General features: G+C 40.2%; 1 protein-coding gene across 2 annotated transcripts in view; it reads left to right on the top strand.

Annotated features, from left to right (window-relative positions):
• Positions 1-22,873, top strand: part of MET (MET proto-oncogene, receptor tyrosine kinase) — a 112,363-nt gene that overhangs the window by 47,572 nt on the left and 41,918 nt on the right. For both annotated transcript variants that reach the window (XM_014838330.3, XM_070512237.1), the window contains exons 3-5: positions 6,860-7,051; positions 17,529-17,663; positions 18,412-18,585. In XM_014838330.3, coding sequence (XP_014693816.3) covers positions 6,860-7,051; positions 17,529-17,663; positions 18,412-18,585 — 501 coding nt within the window. The remainder of the gene's footprint in view (positions 1-6,859; positions 7,052-17,528; positions 17,664-18,411; positions 18,586-22,873) is intronic.

Genomic DNA, 22,873 nt, shown 5'->3' on the forward strand with positions numbered 1-22,873 from the left:
ACTAGGATTCAAGCTCTGAATTTACTGACAACTCTCTGAACCTCAGTTCCTTCATCTGTAGAAATACGATGTTCATGACAAACGCAAGTCACAAACTTGTTGAGAGGATCAGATGAGATAATGTACTTGGGAAACCATAATCCACTACGCAGATGTTATTTAATATTATTAGTATGAGTTCCTGTGAGCTGAGAAAAGCCTTGAGAAGTTTCAGACCTGCTTAGGACATTAAGGAATTGGAGTGGAGAGATTTCTCAAAAGGCTCTCTACTTTCTCACTTCCCATTTATTCACTGCTTTCTTTTAATTTTTTTTCTTTAAATATTGGCACCTGAGCCAACGTTTGTTGCCAGTCTTTTTGTTTGTTGTTTGTTTGCTTTGTTCTTCTCCCCAAAGCCCCCCGGTACATAGTTGTATATTCTAGTTGCAGGTCCTTCTAGCTGTGCTATGTGGACGCTGCCCCAGCACAGCTTGATGAGCAGTACCTGTCCACACCCAGGAGCCACAGCGCCGAAACCCTGGGCCGCCAAAGTGGAATGTGCAAACTTACCCAGTCGGCCATGGGGCTGGCCCCTAAAATTTATTTTTAATATAATGTATTCATATATACAAAAGAATCATGTACTACATAATGTATATAATGTATTTGTGTTGTGTGTGTGTATGTTTGAAAAATAAAACAAATACGGATTTTTCTATCACTGGGCTTAAAGAAGAGACTATTACCAATGCCTTTGCAGCCCCCTCTGCATCCCCCTCAGTCATGTCCCTCTCCCTCCTAGAAAAGTGGGTAAATATCAATTGTAAATTGTCCATCTTGCTCTTGCCATTAGTTGCACTACACATGTGTATCTGTCTGAACAATATATTGTATTGAGTGAATTTTTTTTCTGATTTCTTTTTTCCTCTTGACTCAAATCTCAAGCTACATGGTATCTTCCTGTACCTTATACTATCCACTTTGTTTTTTGTCACTGTCTCCCCTCCCCTACCCAATAAAGCACATTACTTCCATCAGTCAAAAGACCTTGTAAAGAGAGACTTTAGAAGAGAGCCAGGCTTCAGGTTTACATGAGCAAGGAGCGGATATCAGTGACTAGCGGGAGGCGGGGCATCAGCTGCCAGAGCAAATGCAAGAATCCAAGAATGGGAAGGGTCTTGTGTCAGGATGGCCACTCTGAGATTCATTTCTGTCCTAGATGGTCACCCGACCTTCGCCTTAATGGAAGAAAGACTAAAAACATAAATCGAGACAGGTTTGGATGCCGTACTAAGGAATTTGGACTTTTCTTGAAGGCCTTTGGGGAACAACTAAAGTTTTGAAGCCGGGAGTGATGGCTCCTAACTGCTGCAAGGCAGTTGAGATAGGAGGCCAGAAGGCCACTGAGGAAACATCTCACCTGGGGCAGGGTGTGGGTGTGGCTGGAGGGCTGCACAGGAGAGACACTGCAGATGGGGTTTAGCAGGACTTAGCCGCTAGTTGGATGTGGGAAATGCTAGAGAAAGAGGAGTTGGTGATGACCGAAATTTCACAGTTACCTGGATGGAACATGGTGATGTTCATTAACCTAAATAGGTAACAAAGAGAACTAGACATGAGAGCCAAGCTGATTAGAACAGCCCAAAATGCGAGTGGTCATCCCTGTGCTGTTAGCCAGAAAAACATTAATTCCAGCCTTTCTCTCAGCAAAGGAATCAGGGGTCAGCAAATCTACATTTCCTACTTGGAAGAGTTGTAAGTTTTTTACATGTTAAATGATAACTTCTGTTCAATGATTCCAGCTCTCTGAGAGTTGTGACTTCTCTGACTTTCATTTTTTCATATAAAATGAGGAGCTGGAGTAAGATGGTCTCGAAGGCCCTTTCCATTTTTGTAATTGTGCAATTCTCAGAACTTTGCCCAGAATAGTAAACAGTAGCAAAAGAAATGCATGAGCTTGAGAATCAGAGAGAACTAAATTCTAGTGCCAGTTACAGTGAACTGGACACTGTGGCCACACCCTTGGCTGCCCTGAACCACCTCCTCCTGGAAATTGAGCGCAATAAAAGCTCACGGGGCTGCTATGAGTCCGGTTGATGTGAAAATGCCCAGCTCAGTGCCTGGCACAGTGAAGGTGCAGGGTAAAGATTCATTTCCTCCCTCCCTCCCTTCCTTCCTTCCTTCTTCCTCCCTTTGTTACTAAAGGGAGAGCATTAGTCTGGCTCCCCAACTCGTGCTGGGGTGAGACCTTCTCTGTAGACTCTTCTGCGGTGCCCCAAAGCAGCTGTTGTACCAGAGAACTGCTTTCCACCAACCTTGCTTAGTTTTACCCCAAAGCACAAGGCCTCCTGGCTTTGAGGGAAGTGGCAGTGGCAAGGAGACCTCTGGCAGCAAGTCTGTAGTTGCTCTTCCAGCTGGACCCAATCCTGCCCCAAATGCAACACCCAGGAGCTAACTGTGTATCACACAGTAGAAGCAGCCACCCCAGCATCCCTGCACAAGTAAGCAGCAAACATGTTCGCTCATTATCTTTAAGGGACGTAGTGAGTCAGACTGAGCTTTAGTGATATTTGCACAAGGCTTTACCTTTGCAATGCTGAGGCTTTGTAATGGTTAAAGTGCTACTCTTCAAGCTCAAAGACAGCCTGCGGCTCTGCAGGCCAATTCCTGCCACGCTGACCCCAGTCATGGAGTTTATCAGGATTCTCCGAGGGAAGAGACAACGAGTAGTCCCCTCTCCTACAGTGAACCCTGGAATGTCACTCTCTCCTGGATGCTAATGCCCCTACCCCTCTCCTGTAGATCTCAGCTATGGAGAAAGTGAAAAAGAAAAAGGTGGGGCTCCCCTGGCTTATGAATTTGAATGCCACCTGAACCTGACATGATGTTTGTTTTTTGGCTCCAAATTGCACAATTTTTCAAGGTAAAGGAGTTCCATAGATCCTAGTCCAACATTGTGCAATGTTTCTTTACTGAGGAATTTGTTTTGGGGGGAAATAGAGACATAACTTAATCCTGTCAGTCCTGGAGGAGGTACCGTTTAGAGAGCTTGTTATTTCCTGAAGGAGCAATCTTGAAATGCACAATATAAATGTTACGTTAACTCTGAGGCTGAGTTCTACGTTTATGCCTTACATGTGAGGAAACAAACACAGAGAAGCTGAAGTTCTCCTCATACTGCTCTCCTGCCATTTAGAAAAGATCAGCGAGTTCCTGCAGGTTTGCAAACACTCCAGGATCCATCTCGCCTCCATTCCCCAGCTCACCTTGCTCAGCAAGACAGACCACAGAGCAAGCTGGGTAGGCAGACGGGCTTTCTCTCTGGTTTCTTTGCATATGCCTTAATTTTCCAGCAAGTTGTTACTAAATACCTACTGTGTGCTGGGCATGATACACAAGGGGGATCAAAGATGAATGAGACAAACCCTGTCCTCTTGTTAATTGAAGGCTGCTATTAATTTACAGTGTAAAACTCTACTCCACACACAGCCAATTGTTTTCCATCCCAGTGAATCCATTATATCTCACCAGCACCGAACCCCAGGTCAAGTTTGAGGCTTTCAAGTTCCCAGAATGCCACCTAGACGTAGAAAAAAGTAAGAACGAGCAAGAGAAGGAACAAAACCACAGAAGCTGGCCCTGGAGAGCAGTCACTTCTATAATGGAAAACTTGGGATGGTGTTTGATTTAAAACTCGTCTCTGCTCCTTTAAGTAGCTTCGCTTAGCTCTGGCTATCTCTGCAAAATGGATGATTGATCACCGATAGAAACTTAATTACCAGTTAATAGGTTACTATTGAATTGCTGGTACATCTCAGTTATCTGCTACTCCTAAGAGCAATCTACAGTACTTTAGTGAAGAAAAGCTTCTAATTAAATAGTGACATTGCACTCATTAATATATCAAAATAAATGTCTAGAACTAGGGCATTTTATTAATTACAGGAGTCCGTAGGTTTAGCATCTGTGAGATTCTCTGCTTGCTCATTTATCGCCATTTAAAATGAAGAAACAGTTGTCACCAAATAAAACAGCATCTTAGGTGATTTTTAACCTTTAATGTCAATAGACATAAAAACTTTGCATTCTATGTGACAGAAGTCTGATGTTAAGAAGTAGGGTTATTTTACATAAGGATAACTAAATTTTTTATTTCAGTTTGTTCTTAAACATTAAGTTGGTTTGAAATATGCTGTGACAACTTTCTGATTATTATAAATATAATAGGGCAATAATAGAGAATTTCTAATCTTCAAATCATTTTCCTGGACTTGTAGCTGCATCCAAACGTGTGTAGAAATGAACTTTTTTCCTCTTTTTCTTCCAAGTTAGATTTTGTTTTCATTAATACATCTTCTTGCCCCCCATTTTCTGCCCCAAATTTACCAATTCACAACTATCTTGTTAAGACAGTCAAGATACAGTTCCTTTATTTGTCCGTTACAAACTGAAACTACCCCATTCCTGAAAAAATAGCTGTCGTAAATTGGTTCATATCTCCACACTCACTCCCCATCTACCCGTAATTGATTTACTTACTTGTTCATTCATTCAATTAATATTTATTAAACATCTACTATGTGTGATATTTCATCTACTGCCAGCGATATAGTGGTGAACAAGCAGGGTCTCTGATCGCAGGGAGCCACTTGCGACAAGTCTCACATCAATTATATATCACACAAGCAAATAGCAGTTGCAGCTGTAACGAATGCTAATGCCACATAGATAAAAGGTATTATGACAGTCTACAATAGAAGCCTTTGACATAGAAACATTTAACTTCAGGAAATGATGACAAGCTGAGATCTGAAGGAGGTGTAGGAGTTAACAAAGTGAAAGAGGTGGAAGGAGCATTCCAAGCAGAGGGAACAGCATGTGCAAAGGCCCTATAATGGAGGACACATGGCATATTTGGAGAACTGATAGAAGGCCAGCTTACTGGAGCACAGAGAGCAAGGGAGAGCATGGTCCAGGGTGAGTCTGGAGAAGTTGAGTAGGGGCCAGATGATGTAGGGCCCAACAGGCCATGTTGAAAATTTTGTCCTTGATCCTGAGTGCAATTGGGAGACATTAAGTGTTTTAAACAGAGTAATATGATGAGATTTGTGTTTTAAAAAGAAAATCTGGAGGCGAGCCCAGTGACGTAGTGGTTAAGTTCGCACACTCTGCTTCAGCAGGCCCGGAGTTTGCAGGTTCGGATCTTGGGTGCAGACCTGGCACCGCTCCTCAAGCCATGCTTTGGCAGCATCCCACATGAAATAGAGGAAGATTGGCACAGATGTTAGCTCAGGGTGAATCTTCCTCACCAAAAAAAAGGTAGAAAGAAAATCTGTCTGCAATATAGAGAAGGGATATGGAAAGAGATTGGATGAGATTGGATGTGGCAGGTCCAGTTGAGAAGCCATTGTAGTAGTCCAGGAAAGGGATGGGGTGGCTTGGAGGAAGGGTGACATGGTAGAGACAGAGAAAACTGGATGGATCCAAGAGATAGAAACTGCAGTTGGTGGAATTGGTGATGGACTGTATGTGGGGAGGAATCAAGGGTGATGCTTAGATTCCTGACTTGTGCACCTGGAGGAGTGGTAGAGCCACTTGCTGGGATGCATTTTATCGTAAAATCAGGCATGGAGGAAGATTGTAATTTCTACCTTGGTCCTGTTGAGCCTGAGGTCTTTGAGACATCTGAATGCAGGTTTCCTAGGCAGTTTGACATATGCCACTCAGCTCCGAGGAGAGGGGTAGCCTGGAGGTCCCAACGTGTGTGTCAGCTAACTAGTGATAGACGTCACAGGAGAGACTGAGATTGCCTGGGGAGTGTGAAGAGTGAGCGGAGGAGCAGCCCGAGGCTGGAGCCTTGAGAGACCCTGACACTGATGGCCAAGCATGGATGGTCCTGCAAAGGAGACTGAGAAGTAGAGGAAACTGGCAGACTGAAGCGTCAAGGTGCAAGGAGGGCTCCACAGTGTTTAACTGTCATATATTACTGAACAATATTTTTTAAAATCTTTCCCTTTAAAGTTGAGCCTAAAGGATAAATACCTGATTGAACCCTCAATTGCTTTTTAGTAAGCTGGCTACTGAGGGATTTGATGTGCCGCTTTTACATTTTTTGAGCCTTTTCACCCTAACGATGACAAATACTTAAGTGGTATTCTCTGCATGCTGGGTTGTGTGGTAAGAGAGCTCTATAAACTAGCCCATTTAATCTTTACAACAGCTCTATCAGCTAGGCATATTTCTGTAATTCCCTTGATTTTACAGATGGGGGAATTGAAACAGAGATAACGTGAATTTCACAAACAGAGAGAGATTATAGGGACTGTGGAAAGTAAATAAGCATTGGGGACCAGATTTGATGCAGGCACTTGGGTCTGGGCTTTATGCTCTGGGGGCTCCCCATGAAATATCTGTCACCCACCACCCCCCACTATCTCCCTGCACACAGATGCACAAAGGCACACTTTTTAAATTACAATGTCCTACTGTGACTCCAACGTTCATGATTATTTTAGTTGAACTTCATCTCATTGGACTTGCCTACTAGAAGCATTCCCTTTATGTCCAGGGCTGAGACATTTATGGTTTTGTTTTTCTTTTAATAGCACCAGCGAAGTTCCATCTTTAGGTATGCACATATTGAACGACAGTCCAAATTATGATAGTAAGGTTTGCCCTCAGTTTAGGGTCTATATATACACAACAGCACCTAGCAATACTGGAGCCATTTAGGTCATTAGAAATATTTCTGCCTGTCTGGAGCTATTTGCACAGTTATCCTTGCCATTTCCCTCCAAGCTCTGAAAAGACACACCAAAGAGTTTCTTACCAGCTTGTTCGCATCTGGACTCATTAATTCTATGACTACATTTTATTCCAGACACTTTTGAGAAATTCATCAGGCTGTGAAGTGCGCAATGATGAATATCGAACGGAGTTTACCACAGCTTTGCAGCGCGTTGACTTGTTCATGGGCCAATTCAACCAAGTCCTCTTGACATCTATATCCACCTTCATTAAAGGAAACCTCACTATAGCTAATCTTGGGACATCAGAAGGTCGCTTCATGCAGGTAAATGCTTTCTGAGAGTGACTGTGTGTCTGTTTTATCTGGATTTATGCAGTTAATTTGTATTTGTTTTTGTTTTTGCAGTAAGGTGTTTGCAAATATTGTAAAGTGAAAATCACAGTAGAAGCTAGAGACACAGAATGAAAGCAAAACAATGAAGCCTGGTCCACTTTTTAGGAAGTGTATGGCCTGTTTTTGTTAAATTCATGAAGCTTTCAGTTTAAATGTGGTTGCTTTAATTTTCTTGCCCAGAATGGTTTGAGTTTGGTTTTTTTTTTTTTCCATTCATGAATTCTATCACATGATTGGAAAATAAAATGAAACAATTAAAGAACTTCCAGGCGATGTTTTCCTATTTCAAGGGAAGCTACAGATCAAAGGAGAGCTATTGTGTGAACCGTGCGCCTCCATGAGAAGAAACATTCACATCATTGAGAAATATTGGCAGGAGTTAGGAAGGGACGTTATCATCAAAATCCCATTGTAACTCCAGCTCTCCTGATTCTGCAAAATGATGGGCTGAGACACAAAGAAGTTCAGATACTGGGGGAAAAATACCCGGATTTTGTTAAGAAATGCTCTTAATGGTTAGCAACAGTATTTCCATACAATAAAAGTTCACATTTCAGACTTGCAGTTGTTGTGTTTCCTAGATACAAGAATTATAGCACTTTGCAGAAATGAAAATGCTCTTGTGTTGGATCTGTCTTATGGCTTTAATGGTTATTAAGTAGAGCTTTCAACCTGAGTTCATTAGTAGATTCTTGATTAATGCAGGATGACGATGGCATCTATGGAAATGTTGACTTTCCACAAATACTAGAAGTATCTTTTAAAGAGAGATGCTTATTTCATAATTGTCTGGTATAAGTAACATCCTCGTCAGACAACGACTTCTAGTAAACCAATTGAGGACGAAGATGTTTTCCTGTGACTTGCCCGTCCGTATGTACATCCTCTATCTGTATTCTTTTACAAAACATTTTTAAAAATTCCACTGTCTTTATAGCAGTCTAGATATTGGTCGTTACCATATTTTAAATCATGTTTGTCCTGTACTAGTGGGCAGGGTGGAGCTTTTTCAAAGTCATAAAACATGTAAGTAAAACCTTCCTAGCTCAAAACGTATCATATGGATCCTGTTATCTAAGTGTTCCCACGCTTAGTCTCTCCTCCTCCCACTGCTTCACAGTTAACTACCCTTTTTCTCCCCCTCCTCCTACCCTCCCAGCTCAGTGTTCTTATTTACCCACCTCACACCGTTTAATTCTGTCCTTAGCTCCTCAAAATCTGAAGGAGGGGTGCCCGGTCCCCTCCCACACAGACAAGCACTCTAACATATTTGAAATATGGTCATATCTATTATCCTTGCAAAATACATAGTATTATGTTGTGTTTATGTGTTTTTAGTTTACATCGATGTTATTGTGCTGAATTCCGAAAGATTTGGAGGAGGATGAGAGAGGCTAACATCTATTGACTTCCTAATATATTCATTCTATTGATTTGCTTCCCTTTATCTTTATTTCTGCTTTTCTTTTTTTCTAAATTCTCTATTACCTCACCAATCCAGTTTCATATTAAGCAGCTTTCTATAGTCATTTTAGGTCTGACACTTTTTTTTTAAAGATTTTATTTTTCCTTTTTCTCCCCAAATCCCCCCAGTACATAGTTGTATATTTTTAGTTTGGGTCCTTCTAGTTGTGGCATGTGGGACGCTGCCTCATCGTGGCCTGATGAGCAGTGCCATGTCCTCGCCCAGGATCCGAACAGGCGAAACCCTGGACCACCAAAGCAGAGCATGTGGACTTAACCACTCAGCCACAGTGCCAGCCCCCACTATTTTACATCAAAAGGTTCCTGGCCTATTTCCAGATTCTAAAGTTCTAATGAAATCACACTTTTAGATAGATAGCTTTAATAACTGAATAAGTTGTGCTGTGTGACAGATGCCACCACCCAACTGATATGTCACTCATCAGTCTCATTATAACAACTGCTGTAACAGATGTTTTATTCTTGCCTCCCAGCATTTTCATAAAGGAAGCTGTAGTATGCCCATTACCTGTGCATCCAAAGCATTAAAGATGAAAATAAGTAAATAAGTAGATATTTATTTTCTGAAAAGTACTGATATCACTAATTTTTTTTAAAACCAGGTGGCTATTAATTCATTAAATACATATCAGGAATTTACTAACTTGGCTTTTACTAGGGAAATAAGTGAAGCAAAGGAAGCAGTGACACAGAATCTGCCTTTAAGGAACTAAAATTTTAGTAGGGGAGGTAAAAACATGTACCTCTTACCAAGACTACATGAGACAAAGACGTACACACAAAGGGCTTTCGAGACCCACAGAGAGAGGATCTATTTCTCTGATACTTGCCTAAGAGAACTCCATTCGGTAAAATTTTCTGTAAATAAACCTAAAGCATTTGGAGGATCAAGAATCAACGTTACTGAAATCCAGTTTGTTTACACCAAATACTATTGGAGGAGGAGTCAGGAGTGCAGCGAAGACATGGGGACCTTCTAGCTTAATCTGTCAGAGCAGTAATTACCTACCTAGTTCTGTAAATGTTTTGACTGCACTAAAGTGCTAAATCTGTTGGCCAGGCCTACGTTTCTGCAATTCATGTTTTAATAATACTACGGAGTTTCTGTTACAAAGTAGAATGGACATAATTTTTTTTTTTCCAAAGACAGCTGCCATACATGAAAAGGAACAGAAAAATGATTTTACTTCCTTCCTACCCTGAAGCCTAAAGGCAAAGTTGCTTTGCAAATGTTTTCTCCCAAGAGTTTGCAGCTGTTTCTGCCTTTCCTATTGTGCTTATGTTGAGCTCCGGCTGGGAATACAAGCTACAGCCCCAGCTGTCGGGTGCAAAGTGAATCAGGTATTTCACAGTGGTTATTTGATTAGAAAGAATTATATTGTTTAGCTAACAATATTTTATGTATGGCAGAGAAGACATTTTTGACATGTTTCTAACATTTAAACATGTGAAACTTATCCAGTACAGGTGCAGCTATGTATAAATACACTAATGTGTACATATATTTAAGTCTCTCTATCTGGAGAGTCATGTCAATATAGATATAGATTTCAAAAACAGTTTTTGTTTCTGTGATCACTCTCTTGGGATACTTTGAAGTAAAATAATATGATAAGCAATGTTTGAGATAGTGTACGTAAACGGTGAGAACGCGCCTTACAAATTTGGAGGGGGAGGGGATGAAGAAAAGAACAGGCTCGGGAGCATTAGCGCAGTGTACCCAGCTACATGGGAGAGGGAAGAGGGATTCTCGTGAAGATCACAGGACTAATCACAGGGATTGCCCACATCTCCCCTTCTGAGCTCCTCGTCTAATCTACATCCAAAAACAATGCTTGCTTGATTTTTTTTTTTTTTTTTTTACAGCTCTTGTATAAGGCCTTTAATCTCTAGATGCAAGGCATTGCTATTAAAATATTTGTGCATGACTGTCAGGCCAGGGAGAGTGAGTGGATCAGGGGCAGGGTGGGGGTGGGGAGGCACTTTCAAGACGTGTTTCAAGTTCAGCTCCACAAACATTCCCTGGGCAGCTACTTTGTCTGCATACAGTAGCTACTGCCTGGGCACTATCACAGCTGTCATTAGGTTCTTCGGCATCATCTTTGCTCCTCTCCCATCCCCCTTTTTGCTCTCTCCTGTTCCTTGATGCTGTTACCACTCATCACCCACAATCAATTCAATATGTTGACCTCTTGTCTTCAGATTCCTTTGGTTCCTGTGCCACCGTCATGGCATATCAGTGCTTTGTGTTGGAAGCCTGTGGCATATATTTTACTTTTGGGATTACTGCTATTTTAGAGTGTGTAGACACAGATCATCAATGCTGTGAGCATCCAGCAGAGACACAGCCAAATGAAACTTGAACTCGAACAGCATTTCTCTTTAGGGATTCCTAACTTACCATCTTTATATGTCTTTATAAAATGTTCAGATAAAAATATCATCTGCCTTTTTTTAATGGGTACATTATTGATTTAGTTACATCCCTAAAGAATGGTAACCTTGGTACATTTCTTTAGAAAATATACTCATGAGTTCTGAAATTTCTTTTGTGTGAAAAAGAACCAATTATAAATAATAATTTCAGTTATATCTGTAATCAAAAATTAAGCCCAGTTCATGTATAGTCACCTAAAATGAATAAATACATGCTCTTGAAATACATATATTTTATATACTGTTACATGTGTTACAATTTAAATGATGTTACAATTTAAAATACCATAAATATTTGAAACCATGAGATAATGCTAAACTTTTTTTCTGTTTTGGTTTTGGTAACAGGGAATAACTGGAATTTCTTGTTTGGGTGCTTATTTAAAAGAGTGGAGAGACATTTTAAGACATAAAATATATATATCAGTAGTATTTTTCAATTTTTATGACAGTGAAAATTCAGAAACAGATATCTTTGTGTGCAGATTGGCTAATCCTACAATCATTGTATTTGGAATATGACTTGAAAATATTATTTTAAAATTTTTACAAACTTGCTAGCTTATTTGGTTTTTAGATGCTTGAAATTTTTTACGAAAGTCTCAACCTGGTAATGACTCATTTCAACTCACTGACTCATTTCAAAAAGTTGAAATACACATCCATCAATCAGTACTGTAATAGTAAGAAAAATTGTTTTGTTTTCTCGTACACCTGCCCTTTGTAGTGTCAAGTTGGTGCAAAACCACCTCTGCCCATGTGCCAGAAAGAGTAAAAGGAAAGAACCCAATAAAACTTCATTTAATTCCGTTTTCACCACCTGGTACTTTGTCTTACCACTTTAATTTTGAGCTGTCAGCACCAATCAGCAACTTCTACTTCTTCTCACTTTTGTGTTTTTTTCTATTCTGTAAAACTAGATGTTTAGCTTGACTGAAACACATAACTCTACTCTTTGTATCTAATTTCCTTCTAAACAAACACCAATTTCTCTCACATACTGAAGAAGATAGTAAACCCAGAGCGGGTATCTTAGTTTGGGCTGCTGTAACTCAATAGCATAGACTGGGTGGCTTAAACAACAAACATTTATTCCTCACAGTTCTAGAGACTGGGAAGTCCAAGATCAAGGTGCCACCAGATCTACTGTCGTGGTAAGATCTGCTTCCTGGTTCATAGAAGGCCATCTTCTTGCTGTGTCCTTATATGGGAGAAGAAGGGCAAGAGAGTTCTCTGAGATCCTTTCTATAAGGGCACTAATCGAATTCGAGAGGGCTTCAGCCTCATGACCTGATCACCTCCCAACAGTCTCGTCTCCTAATACCAGCACCTGGGAGTGTGGATTTCAACATATGAATTGTGGGGGATGCAAACATTCAGTCCATTGCAGCAGGGAACAGGCAAGAGGCATCAGAAGTCATACCTTGAAAATGCAGATCAAACTATTGAAGATTATCTAAACATCTGAAACATTTAAAAACCCCATCCCTTCATCAAGGCTTAAGTGAGCATCTTATTTCAGTCTATTCAAATGTTTAGGCAATAAATGTGCTTTTGGGACCTTCCATGTGCCTGACTCTGTACTAGGAGCTACTGGGAAAGTAGACCCACTCCCTGGATCCCTAAGGTCACATCCAGTTATAACCCAGTCTGTTTATTAATGGTGTCATCAGCTTCACTCACAGTTTTTTCTCTCCACTCTCATTTTTTTCTTTGTCTCAAACTCCAATAATTTGCATCATTTTTCATTAAAAATAAAATTTTCCTTATTCCTTAACAGAAACCTTGTATTTTTCTTAACTTTTAAATTAGAAATCAATCTAGATAATATCAAAGTTTCCATTCAGTTCTATTTGCCTAGAAATATAACAGTGTGTTTTCTGTTTTTATGAAAGGAAAATTCACTTTGATCTTCAAAAATAGTAGGGCCGGGGAGTGTGCTGCATCTCCCACTCTGACTGATTCTCCTAGTGAGAATTATTTTTGTCCCTTGTGTGCCTCCCCCACGTCCAGCCTCTCTAGGACCGTGTTTTACAAAAGTCCAGTCTGACCATAAGGGGATGTTCTTCAGAACACTGGTTGGGAGGCTCAGCAGGTGATGCTCAAGTACTCAGTCTCAGGGAGGAGGAATGGGCGGAAGGCTGTGAACCCCCAGAAGTAAACTTGCCTTTTACTTAACTTAAGAGAACATTTGGCAGAGAAATACAAACCAAAACCACAATGAAGTACCACTTCACACCCACTAGGATGGCTATAATCAAGACAATGAAAAATAACAAATGTCAGTGAAGATATTGAGAAATTAGAACCTTCCTGGATTGCTGGTGAGAATGTAGAATTGTGCAGTCCCTATGGAAAATGATCAGGCAGTCCCCCAAAAGGTTAAACATAGAGTTACCATAAGACCCAACAAATCCACTCCTAGGTATATACCCAAGAGAAATGAAAATACATGCTCACACAAAAAGCTATACATGAATGTTCATAGCAGCATTATTCACAATAGCCAAAAAGTAGGAACAACCCAAAAGCCCAAAAACTGATAAATGGATAAATAAAATATAGTATATCCATACAGTGGAATATTATTGGAAATAAAAAGGAATGAAGTATCGATACCTGCTCCAACATTTATGAACCTTGAAAACATTCTGCTAAGTGAAAGAAGCCAGTCACAAAAGACCACGTATTGTAAGTTTCTGTTTAGAGGAAATGTCCAGAATAGGAAAACCAGAAAGTAGATTCGTGGTTGCCAGGGACTGGAGGATATGAGGGAATGGGGGGGGGGGGGGGGAGCCGGGGGCGGGAATGGCTAAGAGATGTGGGGTTCCCTTTGAGGTAATGAAAATGTTCCAAAGCTGATTGTGGTGATGGTTGCACAAATCTGTGAAACTAAAAACCATTGAATTGTCCACTTTAAAAAAAAATGAGAGTACAAATATCTTATGTGAAATTATATTCATCATTCTTTTAAAAAATTAAATTCTAAAACATCTTAAAAACAAAACTGTGTGTCGGGGGTGAGGGGATCTGGCCTTTATGTATTTGTAGATATATCACACAAAATTACTTTGTCTAGATTTATGAAATTTGGAGCCTAGCCACAAAGGTTGTGTTTTATTTGTACATATTTTTTTCCCCCATGTCCTCACCCAGATAATTTGAGATCATAGCCATAACAATCAAGTAAATTCAGATTCCTCCCTACTCCCTTGCCCCAAAACATTTTAGTCTTGTATTTTTTCAAGAGCACTAAAGAAAAGGTTTTGAAACCTAAATACTAACGATTAGTTGTTAACACAGTGGCAACACAAAAGATAATTGCCAGTCTTCTATTTCATACTAATTATCCTGTTTGCCAGCTGATTCATCATGAGAATTAGATTTAGATGCTAGATTCAGTTCCATCCCTAGAAATAGCTCCATGACAACCAAAAGGAATTCCTAATTTCTGGAAAACATTAGTTCAGGGGTATTTTGAGAGTTAAAGTGGTTGCTCAATTATTTAGAGTTCCGGCAATAAGAGAAAGTGGAGAATTAACGATAGAAAAGCATTCCTGGCATTTTATAGCAGTGGGTAACAACAGAGAGACAGCTAATGATCAACTAAGAAGGTATTTGCATCTGTGATACGACCTCTGCTCAAGATTCCAAACAGTCATCTCACTTTAAAAACACAGCCTTCATGTCTTCTCTTTTCGTCCCATTTCCTATACCAAGCCACACTCATCCCAGCTCAGGATCAAAAGTAGAGCTTGCCAGCGGTGCTGGTAACATTTTCCCTGTACCATCAAAGGCTGTTTAGATGTGGAGTCTTTCTCCTTAAGCACACTTAACTTGTGCAGCCAAGATTACTGAAACAAGGAGTATTTGGCAAGGCAAATACATTGTGAAATTTGTTTTAATGCTTTGACTCATGAGTGGCTCTGGGAGCTCAGATTTGAAGCTTTTTATCCGTATTTACTCTGGTGCTCCAAAAGTGTAGCAGTTGAGTGTTTAAAGAAGAGGTCAGGCAAACAGATTCTGGCATTAGATAAAGCTCCTTGAGAACCTGACTTTTGTATTTTCTAGCTAAAATTCTCTGTCATACTTTTTTTATGGAAAATAAAGTACCTATCTTGTAGAATTACTGCGAAGAGTAAACAAAATATCCATTTAAAGCACTTAGCGCAATGCCTGACTCAGTTACCTATTATGAGAGTGCCATATATGTGGGACTCTCCAGACAAGAAGTCTTTTTTTTTTTTCTGCTTTATCTCCCCAAACCCCCCCGTACACAGTTGTATATCTTAGTTGCAGGTCCTTCTAGTTGTGGGATGTTAGACAAGAAGTCTTGACAGGGGACACACCAAATCAATCTATCCTAGTTCCAGAGGTACAAAGAGCTTCTTTATGAAAAGACACCGAAAGGTTAATCTTTTCTGGGAAATGAATATTTGGATGGACGTCAGGTATTTGATAAAGTCAAAGATGATGACCTAGTAATTAAGAAGAGATTGCTTATTATATATATGGGAAATGACATTAAAGAGAGCTAGAAGATAGGAGAGAAAAGGGTACTAGAAGGTGATTGCTATGTAACAGGTCTGAAGAGAATGGAAGATGGAAGAGGGAGAGACACAAAATGCAAATATCCATAGGAAGGTTCATAGGGATAAATAGTCTTCAGTGAAGTGGAAAGCACAGGATGAGGTGGAGAACAGAGTCAGGGTATTAAGAAAGACTGGTGTTTTGTTTTGTTTTTGACTTGTGTGTGAGAGAAGGAATTTTTTTCACCTTTGCAGTTTGAAGTGATTGGCATCAGCCAGGGAAACATGAAAAAAGCAGGGAGAGGGGGTAGGAAAAACAAGATGTGGTGAGCACCAGAAGTAAGTTAAGATCGAAAAATTGGATAACTGAAATCTGGATAATTTGCGATAGAGGCTTTAGAAGTCTCATGTCCTGATACTCTGCTCATAACCAGCACCCAGAGGGAGGCAGGACTAGTAACTGAACTTCTTTTTACTTTGCCTGCAGAAGTCACAAATACCTATTTGGCTCTAAATTTAGGAATAACAGTAGTTTCCCTCCTTTCCCATCCTGGCCAAATGACCTTTCATCTGTCATTTAACTTCTGTGCACATATAGCCATCTTGCTTAATGGAGACGTTTTGAAAGGATTAAGTGTTGGGGGTAGAACAAATGTTAAATGAAAAATGTCATGATGTTTAACTCTTATGGCTCTATATGAGGTTGGTTAGTTTCTCTATTAACAGTTCACTTTCTGGCAGTAAATTAGGTACTTTGGGAATCTTCCCAAATTGTTTCAGGCTGCTTGACTCATTTATCATGTTGAAGAAAAAAATTATTACTGGTTCCCCAGAACATTTATATGTTGTGTGTGAGTTTGAGTACTAAGCAGTTAATTACTCCTATAATTTTCATTCCCATTTTACAGATGAGAAAGCTGGGGTAGAAGGAGTGGTTGTTCAAGTAATCCTAAACTCAAAGAGGCGCATGTTTGTCCTGTGACTTCATACCCACAGCAAATGAATGCACTTTCAATGAAACCTAAATGGATTTTGGGGATGTCGGGCAATTTCAAGCCCAGATCTGTGCTCAGCCTCCTGCCCCCTCATGTAGACGCAACCTTATGGCCTATTTAAGACTGAAAGTCTCTGAGGGCTCCTAAACTCTCCTGAAGTCTGAGTGTTCATCTCAGATGGTCATCCTGATTTTATCCCTGGACTTCATTATTATTGAGTTCTAACGACAGGTCAGATGGAAATTCTATAGCTGAGAAACATCCCAAATTAGAAATACCTGAAAGCAAGAATGACACCAGCCAACAAACCTTATTTCCAAAGAATTGTTAAAACCCTCAGGCCTCATTATACAAACAAGCCAAGAAGCAGAACTTTATTTATAATCCAAGTAATAACACATGATGGGACAATGGTTTATAAAAACTACAGCACTTCATTTCAAATTAGCTGAGGGCCTATTTTGACCTCCAAAGATCTATAAATATGGCTTAAGAGTAGCAAAGCTGGAACTAGAGCCAGGTCTGCAGACTCCCGTCCACTACACTTTCTATTATGTCAAGAGAAGCTGCCCAGTGGGAGCGTTGGGAGGATATTAAAAAATAATCCAGGATCCTTGTAGCATAAGTGAGGTCTTCTGTTCCAGGGAGAGTTTTGGCTCCTCCAGTTCCCAATACAGTCGTGAGGATTTGTCGCCATGTGCTGGCTGGTTGACTTGAAGATCTCCTTCCCTAGAAATCATTAAAAGATCATAGGCAAAAGTCTGTCCTGGGGGTTCAGATGAATTATCTTCAAGGCAGGAGATTAGAAGATGTCTTATTGATTTACAATGAGATAAACTGTTGGGCCTTTAGTTCAAATACCCACAAACCCCCCTAATCTGTTATTACCATATCATCCACGTTTTCCACTTATATTTAAACTGAGCTTGTTGGACTAAGGGTGTTTTCTGTTTTATTTCTCAGGTTGTGGTTTCTCGATCAGGATCGTTAACCCCTCATGTGAATTTTCACCTGGATTCCCACCCTGTGTCTCCAGAAGTGATTGTGGAACACCCATTAAACCAAAATGGCTACACACTGGTTGTCACCGGGAAAAAGGTAAGCCCTGTTCCCACAGGGAGGTTTCATGAGTGCAGGTCTTCCTGAATGGATATTTACAGCCAGCGTCATGTGGCTCTTTTTAAACTCTCTCTTCATCCTGGATTTACCTCGCCTCTGTCAAGTTCTTTCTTGAGTATTCCAGAGATCTTCCGAAATCAAGTTAAATTTTTATTCAGGGAAGATTGGACCTAGGGGAGGTTCTCGTCATAATGAGTACTTCTCCTTTTGTCCTGTATTTCTCAATGAGAAAAACAAACACAGAATGAGAATTCCAGTCCTACTGGCAGAACTCTAGGGCAGGCAGATGAATCCTGAAATGTGTGCTGGAATCTGATGCCAGCCAGTAATCCCTTTTCTCTGAGAGAAGGAGGTGCGTCTTGATGCCAGAATGATGTGTAAACTTACTTAGAATTTCCCAGGGGTCCAAGTGTGTTTTCCAGCAGCTTAAATTATATTCTTGTTATTTTAAAATCGTCTCAGACAGTGCAAAATGTTCCTACTAAATAGAACCTCTAATATTGCATGACAATGCTTGGGTTCACTGGACAGTAATGTTAACTTTTATCACGTAACAATAGAGGGAAGGAAGGAATTTGATTTTTTAATATTAATCTCTTAATTATTATATGATTTGCACACAGTAGATTCTGTAAAATTATATTTACATGTATCTTTGGTATATTTAGTTTTTATTTAACAAACAAACAACTCCTCTGGAAGCTCTTCCCATCACTTTTCTTCACAGATCACCAAGATCCCACTGAATGGCTTGGGCTGTGAACATTTCCAGTCCTGCAGTCAGTGTCTCTCCGCCCCTCCCTTTGTGCAGTGTGGCTGGTGCCACGACAAATGTGTGCGATTGGAGGAATGCCACAACGGAACATGGACTCAAGAGATCTGTCTGCCTACAATCTACAAGGTAGGAATCTCTGTCTGCTGACGTGTGTGTTTCTTGGTAAACACAAATAGCTTTAATGAAAAAAAAATCCCAAAATTAATTTTCTTGTTTAGCTGTAAGACATCAGCCAAAGCACCGTCTCCCTCTGTGTTATTTCTTTAGGGTGGCATTTGGGCACATCCCCCTGAGTCCTGCCCTTGGAGTGTTGACATCACGCTCACTAAGTAGATTCTCTCCTGGGCAATAGCTCTCCTTTAGTGCCGTGTGAATAAAAGTGGTAGCTAGTGAGCAGCATTGCTCCCCATTTCCTCACCCTGGGGCCTGTTCCCGCCTGACTCACCCACTCTCTGATTCCACACTACTCACTTTATCTACCAGGTGCCCAGACATGAGCCTCCACCACACATGGAGATCTGCTCATGGCATAACCCAGAACCCTAAGCTGAACCATGCAAGGTAGAGATCACAGCCATGCTGGGGCAGACAGGACAGAAGTTTTCTTCCTGTCTGACACATAGATGGTGGCCTGGACTCATCACAGATGAGACTAGAGGTTACTTATCAGGATTATGTGGGAGGAAAGTGGATGGTCGACACTCATGAGTAGCTGTGCGCCTTCTCTCAAAATTCCTGGAAGAGCAGTAAAGGAGCAACTGGTGACTATACTAACCTCTGTGCTCTGTGAGCCAATTCATTCCAAAAATATTTATTGAGTGCATACCACACAGCGGGCACTCTTCTAGACACTGGGGGGATACAGTCTGAACAAGACAAAGTGCCTCTTGCTATTAGAGAACTTAGCTTCTAGCAGTGGACTTCAGCCGTGACACTGTAGGCACGCTCTAACTCTCTGTTGCCCTGTTTGCTTAAGCATATATTTGGCACTATGAAAATCTCCCTGGCAGTTTTTTTAAATGTCTTAATCCAAATACACTGTGCTTGAAAATACTTCCCTGCCGAGGACCCAGTGTGTATTTTTTCTGTCTGCGTGTAGAACAGTTGGACTTTGGTAAATAGTTCTTGTGAAAGATTCAAGTTAAAGGTCTTGGTCGCCTGATGGAAGCCCAAGTAAACAAAGTGCGTGAGTTAGAACAAGAGACGCCCCCAGGCGCATAGCTGTTTTCATTTAGTTACGGTTTGGGCAAGATTTGTACTGGGTGAGTGGATTTTAAACCAAATCATTTTCTGTTAGGTGTGACACAATTAGTAAGACTTAGCTTGATCAGCCAGAGAATAAACCAGAAGATAGTAAGAAAACAAATTTAAATCTATACTGTAGTATCTATGCAGCTTTTTTTTGTTTAATATACTTTTAAAACTACATGCAATTGTATACTTTTTTAAACACACAGCCTTGGCAATTTGAGACACTGGAAATCTGAACTCAGCTAGTCCGTGAAAGAGAGATGGGGAGTGCATACACAATTAAATCACAACAATTTCATTGCGAAAATAGCCAAGCTGGTGTTTTAAATAAAGAGCAAGTTGAGAACCTCTACCAAGGACACATTTCATTTTGACCAATGTAGTTCCTTTTATGAGTCATGAAAGCGATATTAAAATGGTTAAAAACAGAGTAAATATTTTAGAATTTTCTGGAACCAGAGAATCTCTCATAATGTTTGAATCTCTTTCCTCTGTTACCTTTCTTAACTCCAGCACTCTAGTTGGTGATTTTAAAAGGTTGCGTTGCATCCTGCACGAGTCACTGAGGCTTGGGGCTGAACGGTTAGAGGGAAGCGGTGCAGCTGAGTCCATAAATCCCTTTCAGTTCATAGTTGTTAGAAAGATTTCATGCTGCACTAGAGCGTGACATTTAGCGTTCTTACAGCAAAAAATAAGATTATTCATCTTTTTCTTATCTGTCTTAAACTCTATAGGCACAAAACGCAGCTAATGTCTAGAGTTTCACTTTCCAATAAGTGTAAGTTAACCTGCTTTTCAAGGTACATAATGTTCAGTGGCTAAAATTCTTTGCCGTTCTACTTTGGAGAGATTTCAGGATTGCAAGCCCATTATTTTATTTCAAACATGTTATCTGATCTTGTCGTTAAAGAGCAATGAGAAATGCTTCAGAAAAGGAAGAGCATTTTCCAGTGTATTCTGAATTTATTAGGATAAAATTGTCACATCTTGTAGGATCAGATTCAATCCCAGTGAGACAGTAAAACGATTTATTAATTGATCAGAAGACTCAGATAAGAAGCTACAGTGATATCTTATGAGAGGGAGGGGTCGTGCCGGCAATACACTGTCACCAATATATCTGTGACTTTTTTCCTACTGAAGAGGCAAATTTTAACTTTCCAAGGTGTTTTTGTTGCTGTTTTTAGCTTTCTCAGGTATTATCTTGGTGGATTTTGAAAAAAAATGATCATTTCAATCATTTTCACCTGTGAAAGGATGATAGCTGTTTTTGTGGCTATTTCTCCCCTAATCCAGACAGGTGGGAGTCCAGCCTCTGTGGCTTTGTACAGACACTCATTTCCTTCCCACAGAGTTTCTCTGCCCTTCAGGATAACTCAGAGTTTGCCAGCCCATTGTTGGTTCTATCCAAGGGTGTGTAGTCCAAGACTACTTCCTTCCTTTTCCCCTGGAAGAGTGAACGTTACCCTGTAAGCTAAGGGGAAGATGCTCAGAAGCGCCCCCCTGCCCTAGTATTTCAGCCTGGAAAGAAAAGCTCAGTAGAGCTGGCCTTTTGAATCCTAACAGTCTAGCAGAGTTTTTATAATATCCATTTCTGTTGCCAGTGCACCAATTGAACACCTCTCAGTGTCTTTTCTTGAATCATCACCCACTCCTTTTTCCTTATTTAGAAAGTGATGATGTTTGTGGAGTGACAGACTTCAATTTTTACATAGAAAGCGGCAGGGGGATTCAGGCAGCGGGATCAGGCCAACATCAGCCTTGGGCAGCTGCTTTCAATGGGGGAGCCTCTTCATTAAATGAGGGAACAGCACTGTGTGGCTGCCTTGGGCAGGAGAGTCGGGGAGGATTAGCTGTCTGTTCTCTCCTACTGGATTTCTAACATAATAATAAACAGATATTTTTCCCCTAGCAGCTCTGATTTGGCTAGACATGCACGAGGTAAGTTTTCATGAAAGGCACACTGTGTAATGGATTTTATGGGTAAAACAGCTATCATAGAAGCATTAAGCTAAGACTTTAAAGGGGTTTGGTAACAAGGGTAAGTTAAGACTTTGGTTTGCGATTATTTACTTGGGAGGGATGGGAATGTTTGCAAATTGGAATTTTGCTAAAGGCCTTTCTAAATTGTAAAAGAATCACTTGGAGGCTTTCACTAACTGGCCTTAAGCAAATACCTTTCCTGGTTTTTGAGCTGCCTCTGGAGTAGTGCTGTGTTTTCCCACCATTGTACTTTACAGCACAATTTACAATGTGTCCCCCAAAAAGAGCACTTCCTTTCTCAATTGTCACAGAGCTGCTGAGGAGATTATTTTTAACGTGGAAATTTGTTTTGTCGTAATAGTTGTAGCCTAAAAACAGTTGTCTTATAGACTTCATAAGAGCTAGTGCCATCTTATGTCACAGTTGCCAAAGTTTAATTAATAAATTCAAATTTTACTTTTAACACACCAAAAGTGAGCCTACAATAATAAACATGAACCTATTGTTTATTTAACATTGAACATGGGATGAGGGAAAAAAATCAATCCTATGTAAATAATGTAAATAAATAAATGTAATTAGAAACAGTGCTACAATACAAATCACATTTGGGGCTCTCTCCAGTTCTTTTTTTATCTCTTTCGAATAAAAATAATATATTGTTTGCATTAAATATTACATCAGTTTGAAAAGGCTAAGTTTGTCAACCAACAAGCTGGTATATATCAAATAATGACCATATTTAAAGAAAAAAGAAAAATCACAAATCGGTAATAAATGTGAATTAACAAGTGTAAAGAAATAGATTCAGCTATTCATTTATTGGTGCCTGGCACATAGTGGATGATTTATAAAGAATGAATGAATGGCGTATATGTGTGGAATACCACCTATGTGTTTGTTATTATGATAGCTGCTGAATGCAACTGTGAAAACACTAGATACCAAAAGAGGTATTTTTACTGTGTGACTTTCTTCTCTGAGTGGGGAATACCATAGCAACAAAAATGTCGCACACACCCAGCGGGTGCACAGAGTGGGGCATATATTGGGACTTGGCTTCTAGGGCCCATGAAGGAGGGTTGAGCAGTTTGATCTGGAGGCCCATGAAGGAGTTATAATCAGAGTTATAAGCATGTAAGAGTCTGGGTCCAAAGTGTGTCGTCTTCAGCCTGGAAGA

This window comes from Equus asinus, chromosome 1 (assembly GCF_041296235.1).
Source record: "Equus asinus isolate D_3611 breed Donkey chromosome 1, EquAss-T2T_v2, whole genome shotgun sequence".
NCBI classification, from domain to species: domain Eukaryota; kingdom Metazoa; phylum Chordata; class Mammalia; order Perissodactyla; family Equidae; genus Equus; species Equus asinus.